The 12361-nt window shown below is 49.3% G+C and overlaps 1 protein-coding gene across 2 annotated transcripts in view; it reads left to right on the top strand.

Annotated features, from left to right (window-relative positions):
* PHIP (pleckstrin homology domain interacting protein) overlaps positions 1–12361 on the top strand; it is a 2101228-nt gene that overhangs the window by 1426573 nt on the left and 662294 nt on the right. The window contains exons 28-29 of one of the 2 annotated variants that reach the window (XM_069606291.1): positions 2115–2226; positions 2396–2457. In XM_069606291.1, coding sequence (XP_069462392.1) covers positions 2115–2226; positions 2396–2457 — 174 coding nt within the window. Of the gene's footprint in view, positions 1–2114; positions 2227–2395; positions 2464–12361 lie in introns of both variants that reach the window. The other variant, XM_069606290.1, reaches the window with a different exon arrangement.

Raw genomic sequence — 12361 nt, 5'->3', positions numbered from 1 at the left:
GTGTTGAATTTACTTACCTCTTTTTGTGCTAATGTAATTTACAAGTGTGTCTTTAAATAAATAATTATGTACTTTTACACCAAAGCTCTGGTCAGTGTTTGCTTGTGCTACTGTATTTTGGTACCTATCTTGTATACTCTATATACTGCCTAACTCATCTTGAGAGAAGTCTGACTGCTCAGCCACAGCTACCAGGTAAATCTGGGTGGTACAGACTGCTACCAATTGGGTTTACTGCCAAACACCTGTAGTCCTAAATCTCTTGCAGTGGTCCCTAAGGGAACTGCACAGGTTTCTGCCTAACACAACCCAAGAAGACGGTTGTATTGCCGTCCTCTCCTTCCCCTTGACCAGAGCCTCTTAATCGGTCAAGGTACCGCCTTCCAGCCTCCAGCTAGCGGGTTTCTCGCTCGGCATGTGCGGAGCACTCGGCATCCTTGTGCATTATAGTTGTAGCAGGGAATGCAACAATCTTTCCGACATCCATATATGCAGAAAGGGTGGTTTGAACAGGGAGTTGTGTGCTAGAATTTGCGTCCTTGTCCCCAAGAGTCTCCAAGAGTCCCACATGCCATTGATGTCCCACATGCCCAGACTCCTAGAGAGAGTCTTGCGTAGCAGGCTCACCTCCCTAACGTCAAAGTGGGTGGCTCCCCTCTGGGGAGAACGGATGAATTGTCCAGATCCGTTGCACCCTGGTCTAAGGTCTGTGCCTGCTGAGCCTTTCAAAGTGTCCCTGTACTGACAGGCTCTCTCCTGGGCTACCTCGCTACAGTCGCCATTACAAGCAGAGCCTTGGATCTTTGTAGATCTTCAGCTTGTGCCACAAGTCACCTGCTCCTGTAATTTTTAGCCGTCTCACTCCAATGAAAGCTGTGCTGGGGCTGCTGCTGTTTTCGCTGCTGGAAAAACGCCTGTCACCACCTGACCATGGTGATCTTCATTGGATCTTGTCATCTTCGTGTCCCTGAGGTGTCACTATCTTTGTTTGGTTCTTCAACTGGAAGCTGTCTGGCTCTGCAGTACTGCGACCTACTGAAACAAAATCTGTGATTTAAAGTATCTCTTCTGTTTAGACAGCCCTCTCGAAAGAAACAGAAAAACAAGCCTCCAACGCAGACTGCAACCTCCACAAGTGGCATCCGGAGAACTGTGCCTGGTCAGTGGCGGGGGATGGTAAAGGCTGACCCTAACTCACTCTGACTTGACCTTTGGTCGTGCAGCCTGGGTTGCAGATCCCTTCCTAGGCCTATGCTTTTGTTTAAAAGCTTAATAAACTATTGTTTATGTGTATGTCTACCTGTCTAACTTGAATGATTGTTGTTGCACTGTGTGGACTCTTTGTAGCCCTAGACCACTCGCACCCTTTCTGAGATTGAACCTTGCGACTGTGCTGCTTAAGTTGATGGGGTGTGGCACAAAGCTGTGTCACCCTTTAACCATAATAGGGTGACCTCCCATAATCTAACCCACAGGATTGATTTTGGAAATCTGTCTTAAAACTGCACATGATAATGCCACTTGGTTATATCTGCTTACGGTTGCCAGACATCACTCTCTAGAACTCTTTGATGTGTGAAAACTCTAGTTTTGGGACATTTCAGCAGCTTTTTTAATGGTCTCTACCATTCTTTAGTTTGCTACTGCTTTGAGAGACTTTCAAAGTTGAGCAATCTTTAACATGAAAGTTTCTATTAGAAGGTATGTTACTTCTACTAAAAGAATTATGCCATATAAGGTTCACAGTCAAAGTTCTGAAAACAAAAGGCTCGAATGCCCTTTTCTCGACAGTCAAAGGACCGAAAAAAAGGTTCAAATTTTTTTGTTTTTTTTAATGGGGGTTCCCCCCCTAGCCCCTTGTTTTCGTTTTATAAAAAAAACTTTTTTTACATTCTAAACTTAAAAAAAAATATAAATAAATAAAAAAAAATTGAACCTTTCTTTCGATCCTTTTACTTTCGAACAAAGGGTCATTCGACACTGTTTTCAAACATTTGACTGGACACCGCCATATAATGCTTCCCCTTAGCAGGGATCCAAAGAATTAGTATTTAATGGTCAATAGAGTGCTGTAATTGGGTCTTTTTAAAAAAACATTTTTTTATCCTTTTCAGGTGATCGGTTTAGGTCTGTAATTGATGATGCTTGGTGGTTTGGAACAATTGAAAGCCAGGAACCTCTTCATCCAAATTACCCGGACAGTCTCTTTCAGTGCTACAATGTCTGGTTAGAAATTACTTTTCCTTTGAAATAATTGTATTGATTTTGTATTATAATTTATTATAAACAATTACAAATAATTCAGCTCAATGGAGTTTATGGCTTCCAAGTAATGTAGCTTCTACAACTGTAGTTTTCTTAATCCAGTAACTGAGTTTACATATTTGTATTTTAGTTGGGACAATGGTGATGCAGAGAAGATGAGTCCTTGGGATATGGAAGTTATCCCAAGAGCTGGTAGGTGTACGTGACATTTTTTTCTACTTTTCCATTCATATAAACTTTCAGGAAAATATGTTTGTCGCCACCGTTAACATTTCATGTTTTCTAAAGGTAATATTATGCTAGCATGGCTTTATTTAAATGATGCGAGTTGATAAATACAAAGAAAGTAAAACATAACTGCAACTAAAGATTACCCCATTAACAAGAGTCCACCACCAAAACTTGAGTTCCAAAATTAGGATGAGAAGATTTTTATAAGAGGCAGCTAGTAACATGCAAAAAGGAAAACGCTGTGTTTTTTTTTAGTGCTCTATAGCACTAGTTCTAAAGGCTCCCTTGCTGTCAGAGCCCTTATCTTTTGAAATGTTCACCAGTCCCAGACTGCTTCAAAATCCCTTCTCAGTCATTAGGTGGTGTCGTGCCACTCTGCCCCTCGCACCAGAAAATGATCTCCACAGTACACGTTCCGCAAAGTGAGCACTCTGACCTCTCCTTTTGTTGTGGTGGCAGATCCTGAGTTTTGGAACAGTTAGGGAATCTTTTATCTTAGCATTGTGTCCCCCCATTATTCATCCATCAAGGATTGTGGGATGCAGATGTTGATCTGAATCCCAGTGTGTGGTACTTTGAGCAGGGTCACATTTCTGAGCATGTCCTATCCTGTTAGTTGTTGCATCCGACTGATGTGTGGTGAAGGTTTTTCTATCCTTCACCAAAAATTCTCTGGAAAAAACACTCCCATCGCTTTGTCCAATTTACATTCCTTATACAAAACAAAGGGATTCTACCACTTGAGAACCATTATTTAGTTTAATCTATATAAACTGAATTGAGAGGGCCCCTTAAAAAGGGAAAGGGTCACCTGTTTGTCTTCCGCATAGAATGAAAGAGCATAAAGAATCAATTAAAAATGTCATGTTCGAACAGTTGTGAATCATAAATACATCAAGTAATCAACTACTTACAAACACTGAATGTTTCTGAAAGCGTAATATACATGCTGGGTTCATTAGTTGCCAGTATATGATGTTGATGCTCGGTCTATTGATTGCCTTGATGCTGTGTCTGTTAATATAAGATGACCAAACTGGTCAATGATCATTACATGTTTGTTTATGCATCACACTATGATGCACTATTGAAGCAAGTTAATTTATTTTAAATCCATGTTTCTTTACACTCTGGTTGAAATACTATCATTCATTTGAAATACTATCATTCACTGGTTTTCTTACCTTCAACAGCCCTATGTCATTTTGGGGTTACTATGCACATGGGGTCTACTATTCTTAAGTTTATTGACTTGATTTCTTGATGGATGTATTTATGGTTCACAGCTGTTCATACATGAACCTTTTTCTTTTTCTCTCATTACTCGTTAATAAATAACATAACTAATTGATTCTTTGTTCTTTCATTCTGTGCCTTTTGCGCCCTTGTTATAGGGAAATTGATTAGTCTTTCAGACTATCAGTATTGGGAAACTGTTTCCCCTTTGAATTCTTGTATTTTTACATTGCACACAGCATTTTAGAAGTGCAATGGGGATACTTTTGTATCACCCTCAATAGTCTTTCTCGCTGGAGAGAGAGATTCCATTCTTTTTCTCCTGGTCATCTAAAGAATATATTTCTTCATCAGGACCTCGCGTCAAGAGAAGGTAGGTACTTTGTTCACCAAAGCCCCACAGCAGGGGGACTCTGCCTCGGGCCTACAACCGGAAAGTGTACATTGGACTCTGGATCTGGCAAACCCGAGGCCGTTAAGGCTTCCGGCTCCGAAGCCGGGGGGTTTGGGGGCGATCGACTGAGTAGCGCTCCAGCTCTTTTTTCATCTTCTGCACCAGGTGCAAGGGGCTTTGGAGCTCTGGTTCCATGCGGCAGCCTGAGGTACAATCCCATACGACTACTAGCTCCCCAGCTGAGGGCTTGCTGCCTACTGGAGCCATCTCCGAGGTAGTCACGTAGGGCGATTAGACTACAGCCCACTGGCTGAGCTAGGCCTACCAGAGCCATCTTTGAGGTTGGCGCTTCTGCTTCAGAGTCGGAGTGCAAAGAGTCCTAGAGCCTGATTCATGGAATTTTTTGCGTGAAAAATGCAGATTTACGTGCCTTTCTGGCCGAAAATCCCTAAGTATGGGGATTTTCCCACAGAAAGGCGTGCAAATCTGCTTTTTTAACGCAAATGATTCCATGAATCGGGCACCATGTCTATGTCGGAACTGGCACGAGGTGCAGGACTAGCGCGCCCTCCCTCTCAGGGCGTGGCGCCAGGCCCCAAAATGGCAGACAAGCATGCAGTGGGGCCTGCATGACCAGCAGCCATTCTAGATCCTGCCTCTAGGCCTCAGACGGCCCCATTGCCTACTGAGTGGGACACAGTTCTCTTCCTTCGGGCAGTGGTGTCAGGCCCCATGGAGCAGGCAGATGGTCTCCACAGGATTACATTTAGCCCTCCCAGCCGTTCAGATACCCATCCCAGACGACTCGGCTCTTCGATCAGGAATGAAGGCCCAGCGTGATCCGGCGGCCTGTCCGTATCGCTTTTTTGAGTGCTTGCTACCTCTCACGTGTTCCCCTCACAGTTCAGGGCTCCTGGGGGACCTCATCGGGAAGGTGGTTCAGCAGGTCGTGCCCCCAAGGTCCCTTCCCCTGGGCCCTCCGTAGGTCCCTGTGCTGCAGCCTGTCCCCCCTCAGTCCAGGCCCTGCCTTCCACCTCCAACGCCGCCGCCTCCTCCTAAGCAGTCAACTGTCGATTTCCAGCTGCCATCGGGAGCTGACCAGGGAGGACTCCTCCGGGTCCTCTACTGCAGCACCCGGACTCCACTCTGTCGAGCAAAAAAAAGGGGGGGAGGCGATGACGACACACAGGATGAAGACCCTTTAGCATTGGTGAAGGTGTTTATTGCCCGTCTTCAAGGTTCTTGCAGATTTTTGGGGGGTCCCCCATCCAGAGCAGGCCTTCCAGGAGTCAGGGGTGTTGGCTGAATTCCTGGCCTGGCGCGCAACGGGCCGCTTGGGCATCCCCCTTCCAAAAGACGTCCTTTCGGTGGCTAAGAAAATCTCAGAGAAGAAATTGGACAGCTGTTTTCCGCTATTGGATGGAGAACCATTCCTCCTGGCCTCCCACCCTCAACCACACTCTTCAGTCGTGGCTTTGGTGTCCTTGTATTCAATGTCATCTTCATCTTTCATGACAGGGGCCGCTTACAGCTATCTGCCCAAGGAGGACAAGGTCCTCGAGTCTTCCGACAGGAAATGTTACCTCAATTCCGGCCTGCACTTGCGTCAGGCTCTCGTCGACGCCGTCCTAGCCGCAGTGAACCAGAACCTGTGGTGAGAGATCAGCAATTTCCTGCCTGTCCCCCTCTACACACACACACACCTCCCCCCTCTACACACACACACACCTCCCCCCTCCAGAGAGATGGGCCTCCTTCAAAGCATGGTTGGTGGAGGCCCGCATGGTTACGCAAGTTCTCCTGGGTGTCGCGAGGAGGTGGACTGCGTGGGTGTATGCCGCAAAATTCTCCACGGATGTGCAGGGGAGGATTATAGGTCTTCTATTCGAAGGGACGGACCGCTTTCTTTTTTCCACTGATGACAAGATGACAAAAAGGAAGACCTCAACGCAGCCTGCTAAATCCTTGGCCATCCTAACTAAATGACGGCAATAGTCCTTCCCTCAGACCCAGGGCAGGTCTGACTTCAAACCCCACTCTTTCAGTTGCTTCAAGGCGTTCAAAGACCACGGTAGGTGGTGGCCAGACAGGTCCCCGAGCGACCTCCGGAGGAAGCAACAGAAAACGTTGCAGGGCTTTTTTCACTCCGCTCCCACCTCAGATGTCAAAAAGCAATGACTTATTGGTCAGTTAAGGGGGCTGACTGGCTCAGAGTTTGTTCATGAGTGCTTGGATTCTTTCAGTAGTCTCCATGGGCTGCAGTCTTCCTCTACCCTCTTCTTCTCCTTTGTTGGAAATAGGGTCGCTGTCACTGGTGCAGGAGATCCTTCTTCTTTTGGACATGCAGCCGGTGGAGCCGGTGCCTTATTCGGACAGGGGCTCCTTCTACTCCATGATTTTTGCAGTAGCCAAGAACAACCAGGTTGACCAGAGGGTAGTCCTGGACCTGTCATACACATATGTCCGTCCTCTATCCTCCATCCTTGTGGGCGTCCCTCAACATGAGGACGATACCAGAACCTTTGGTTGCAAAAAATTGAGCTTCCCCTTTAAATTTAGTATAGCATGTGGCCTTGGGCGTGGGAATGTCCTGCTGAGGACCTGCCCTCCAGTGCCTCACCTCAGTTCCTTTTTCCGCACAGACGGTTTTAGACCTGGCAGCCAGCGCAGAGACTTTTTTTAGCTTTCCGCTTGCTTCCCATTTTGTTTTTCAGTTCTTTAATTTCTCCAGCATGGGGTCTGGCATGGATTCACATGCTCATGAATATTCCCCGTCGTCAGGCCGGGAATCCTCGGTAAAGAAAAAATCAGTATCCGTTTCGTTTCTGATCTGTCTTTCTTAGTAGTAACCAATCACTGATCTCTGGGTCATACTGCCCACAGCCAATGACTGCCCTCTACCTGAGCCCCTCCCCTGGCAGCCATCCTCAGATTTTTACCGCACGTTTAAGTGTTGGGAGTCCTTGTGTTTTAGCTCCCGAGCTTTTACTGCGTTTTCGCGCTTTTTCAGGGGATTTTTCTCATTTTTTCGGTTAATCGAGCCTCAAGCTCCACCGTTTCTACTTCCGATAACGGGGACCTGTTTTGGAATTCTTCTACGCCCCTCAAGGGTGACGTTTTTGTCGAGTTACGCTTCTTGGAGGATTCCAGAAGATCTGTGGAACTACCTCAACGGGCATAGCCCAGGACAAGGGAAGCTCGATGCCCAGATCCAAGCTGTTCAGGAACTGCCCAGGATGCGGATTGCAAAATGTTTTCAAGGAGGACGAGCATTCGCGATGTCTCTACTGCCTTCATGAGGACAAGACGCACGTGGAGAAGGACTGTGCGTTCTGCAAGAACCTGTCGGAACGGACCAAGCAAGATCGTCATTCCCGCCTTGCCGCCTGGCTGGAGAAGGGCACAGCAGGTGAGAAGGCGAAGAAAAAGTCTGAGCGGTCTTCTAAGTCCTGTGAGGGCGCCCCGGCGACGGGGGCCCAACAGAAGGCCAAGCACCGTGAGTCCGCGGGCACCGGGAGCGCCGAAAGGTCGGGCTTCTCGGCTGCCAGGCAGGGCGCGACTTCCCCGGCACGATCAACCACGAGCCAGCGCTCTGGTTCGGGGAAGAGGAAGTCTGAGAACCCGGGTAAGCTTCTGGTGAGGCCCCGGTCGATCTCGAAGCGAGCCGAGGGGGAGCGAGGCGATGACTCTCCCCCCAAAGCGAAGGCCCAGGACGCACCCAAGGTGGTGAGGGCCTTGATCCACCCGGCAAAGGCCTCTATCGAGGTTGTCGCAGCGGCCCAGGCGAAGCCGGCAGAGGCTATGCCAGTGGAGGCGGCCTCGGGTCCCATAGTTTCCCTACCTCTGCGGTGGGAATCCTCTTTCCAGACCATCGTTAAGACTCCCATGAAGACCCCGGCGGAAAAAGAGGGGGGGGGGTTTTAGACCTCGGACTCGGATTCAGCCTCCGAGGAGGATCCGGTGGAAGCCGTGAAAGGCCTAAACGAGAGGTTCATAGGCCTCAATGAGAGTTTCGAGAAGGTTCAATCCCAGGGGACGGTTCCCGCTGATGTGATCGAAGATAGCGACGACGAGGGCCCAGTGGAGCAGCCATCCCATCCGTCGCAGCCATTACCTGAGCCCCAGGATAGCTCGGCGGCCATTTTGTTGGCGATCCAATCCTTATGTACTGAGATAAGGACGAGGTTACCACAGACCCCGACGGAGGATCCAGAACCAGGCCCGTCAGGAAGCCCTCCGAACAAGTGGAGGAGAGTCCACCCCGCTCCGCCCTTCGTACCCGCGAGGCCTGTGGCCCCCTCATCCCCCTCGCCGGACCCTCGGGAGGATACGGCGAGGGATACGGCGACGGGGACAGACGACGACGGCGGCGATGACACAACAGACATCCCGTCATCACCCCTCCTCCCTCGGGCCTCTCCGCCCAACGAAATTGGCTCTTTTCACGCCATGATAGCCAGGGCATCCGAGCTCTTCCAGCTCTGCCCCGAGGAACAAAAAAAGGAAGGTTTTCTTCACCAACGACGAGAGGCCAAGAGAAAGATGGTTCCTCGCGGTGCTGTTGCTCAACGACATCTGGGACGAGGGGCTGGCTATCCTCAGAACCCTTCCACGACACCCGCCAAGAGGGACAGGTACAAGAAGAAGTACCGGGTCCCCGATGCTGCCCCCTTGTGCCTCAGGGCCCAGCCCACGCCGGACTCTGTCGTCTCGGCAGCGGCCAAGAAGAAAGCAGCGGGTGCGGCAGCTTCAACTTCCACCTCCCTGCCGGACAGCGAGGACAAGAAATTGGACTCCATGGGACGACAAGTGATCTCGTCGGCGGCGACGATGATTAAGGCAGCCAATGCCTTAGCGATTGTGGCCCGTTACGACAGGGAGCTTTGGTTCAAGATAGCTCCTCTGCTAGACTTCCTACCGGACGACAAGAGGGTGGAGGCCCTACAGATTCTGTGTCGGATCACGCCATAACGGTGGCAACGGACATTGCCGATACCGGATTTCGCCAACTGGGCAACGGGGTTTGCCTCCGACGACGAGGATGGCTCAAGGCTATAGACTTTTGCCAGGACGTCCAGACCAGAGTGTTGGACATACCGTTCGACGGCAACAGCCTGTTTGGGAAGATGGTGGATGAGTCCCTCCAGGCCATCAAGACAGTCACGGAAACAGCCCGTGCCCTAGGAGTCCTTCAACGGCATCCCTTCGGAACCCTTGGGGCAGACAGGGAGCATCCAAGGGATCCAGCAGCAGCTCTTCTACTTACCGCCAGGCGGCCCGCTCCTCGTCCCAGGAGGCCTACAGAGGCCGCGGCAAGCAAGGAGGGTCTCGCCCCTGTCGGCAAGGAGGCCAAGGCAGCAAGGCCTCTTCCAAGCAGGACTGAACCGGCCGTAGCATCGGGCCCCCACCGAGCAACCCGGTGGGAGGCCGGCTGACGAAGTTCGTCAGCGTGTGGGAGTCCATCTCCACCGACCGTTGGGTGCTGGACACCCTGGCCCGCGGGCACTCGCTGGAATTTCAAAAGAATTGTCCTTGCATTCCTCCCGTGGCCAGGAAGGAGAATCACGTCCCTCAACTGCTGTTGGAGGTAAGGGCGATGCTCAAGAAGGGTGCCATCGAGCTCGTCCCCAAGAGGCTCCGGGGCTCCGGATATACTCAAGATACTTCCTTGTCAGAAAGAAGACAGGCGGTTGGGGCCCCATCCTGGACCTGCGTCGGTTGAACAGGTACATCAAGACACAGAAATTCAGGATGGTCACCCTCCAGCACGTGCTGGGACAGCTGGAGGAAGGCGACTTCCTATCGTCACTGGACCCGGAGGATGCTTACTTCCACATCCCAATTCTAAAAGGACACAAAGTTCCTCAGATTCGTAGTTCAGGGGCATCACTACCAATTCAGAGCCTGCCGTTTGGATTAAAGTCGGCACCTAGGGTGTTCACCAAGAGCCTCACACCTGTGGCGCCGCGGCTGCGCCTGCAAGGGATCCACGTCTACCCCTACCTGGACGACTGGCTAATCCGTGCAAGGTCAAGAGAACTCGCCGTCGAACACACAGCGAGGACCGTCCGCCTGCTCATGGAGGTGGGATGCGCCATCAACTACCCCAAATCCCATCTGGTCCCGTCGCAGGTGGCACTGTTTCTGGGAACGAAGCTCGATACAGTGAAGCGCCTGGCATCTCTGTCGGAAGAAAGGACAAAGGCCATTTTGGGCAAGGTGCAGCGCCTGTTAGACACAGATGTGGCCAGAGTGAGGTCCATCAAGTCCCTCCTCGGGATGATGTCCTCATGCATCTACCTTGTGCCCCTTTGCAGACTTCGGATGCGTCTGCTACAGGAGTTCCTCGACGCCTGCTGGATTCAAGCGGCGGGCAGCTTCGAAGACAGGATCCCACTCGACGAGGAGTTCCGTCGGGCGATTCTATGGTGGGGTGCCCGGGCGCACCTCGCGGCAGGCATGGACTTTCAGGCCCCGGCGTATCAGGAGACGGTAACGACGGACGCCTCCCTGGAGGGATGGGTGGCCCACACCGGAGATCTCCACGCAAGAGGCCTTTGGCTCCCGGAGGAGAGGTCTCTTCTGTAAGAGGATTCAATTCAGCACTACAGCTAAGTCAACGCCTAGTCTAGAATACTGAATGAAAACCCTTATTGATATATCTTTAGGTCCAGTTCATGCGTTCTGGATGACTACCCCTATATAACACCCCTCTCTTGGAATCCCCCTGACCCCACTGAGCCAAGAAGTAGTTCTGTTTTGCAAGTTTAAAAGGTTTATTTGATAATTTAAAATAGATATATATATCACGCTTTATAATAAATTAACAATTGAATAGCACACTTAATCGGATATGATAAAGATCAACAACGGAGAATCTGGCACTAGCACACTTCTTATAATCACTAATGAGTTGACATGAATGGATAAGGTAGCACACTGGTAATTAGGTACAGAAGTATAATGTGGTAGAAAATGCTTTATAGGGTTCAAGGAAATGCAAGGTTGAATGAATGAAATGCAGTATAGAAAATACTCAATAGGATTTCAACAAAACAATGTAATCACTTTTCTCTGGCTATTCACTCCCCCCCTCTTTATGCAATGCAAGGGAATGGGAGGAAAGCACGCAGTTCTCAGAAATGCAATCAATGTAATCAGTTCAATCCCCCCCAAGCTTAGACAACAGAAGTTTAAAACACAGATAGGAGTTTGAAAACACAGGCCCAAATGCTTTGATATGTGCTAGCAATGGATGAGAAATATGCTGGAAATGCTTTTTAATTCCCTTTCAGAGGTTCAGGGTGAGTGGTATCTAGTTAATATTAGTCCAGGCTCACACTAGCAATGATGCAGGGATAGTTAGCAGGTCAAACGAATTTCTGGCAAATGGAAGGCAAGCAGCAGCAGTTTTTACATGTGAAGAAATTGCAAATCGCGGTAAAATTCGCGGATGCGTGTTCCGCGATTGCGGTAAAACTATAAGGGGTAGGAATGCGGTTCTTGGTGCGATTCAAAGCTACGATTCTAAGCTATCAGAGGAAAGTTACGGCAAGTCTCTAGCCCAAACGGTTGCGGAGATATGAGCGATTGAATAGAGGTCGTTTTTCAGATTTGAAATTTTAAAGTTCCAAAAGACAAGTGCAGCTTGCGACTAGAAATGACAAGTGACAGCTTTACAAATGACAGGTGACAGTTAGGAGGCAGTTCTACTTAGGTTAAATAGATTGAATTAGATGAATTTAAACTAAGAGATTGGTTCTACACAGTTCTGCTGGGTACTCACACTATATTCTTGAATTAAATGGGCCTCATCACGGATCTGGTCAGGGTTTTAGACTGGGCTCTGGTCACTCTCTCTGCTGGTCTGGGTCTCTCTGGTCTGGTCTCTTAGTACAGCGCTGCTTTCTCTCTGGTCTGGTCTCTTAGTTCTGGATAGATTGATGAATTTGAAGTCTGGATCTCTGGATGTTGTATGGAGGTAAGTATGGATTTTTCCGGCAGAGCGTCCCACTGCAGATGGATTTGGAAGGTCTCTATCTGTCCTGTCTGTCTGCTTTTATGTGTTTAGAATGTGGGTGTGTTCTAGCATCACTGACCCTACCTCTCTCTCAGCTTCTAATTGGTCAAACTTCCATTTATCATTTGATTGGGGAATGAACTGTGAGTCAGCGTGATGTCATTTTACAGCCTGCAGAAAGTCCACTCCTCCTGTCAACTTACACACAAATCTAG

Source organism: Ambystoma mexicanum, chromosome 4p (assembly GCF_040938575.1).
Source record: "Ambystoma mexicanum isolate Mex_15411 chromosome 4p, UKY_AmexF1_1, whole genome shotgun sequence".
Lineage (NCBI taxonomy): Eukaryota > Metazoa > Chordata > Amphibia > Caudata > Ambystomatidae > Ambystoma > Ambystoma mexicanum.
The sequence above is the reverse complement of the archived record's forward strand: the minus strand, read 5'-3'. Positions and strand labels throughout refer to the sequence as shown.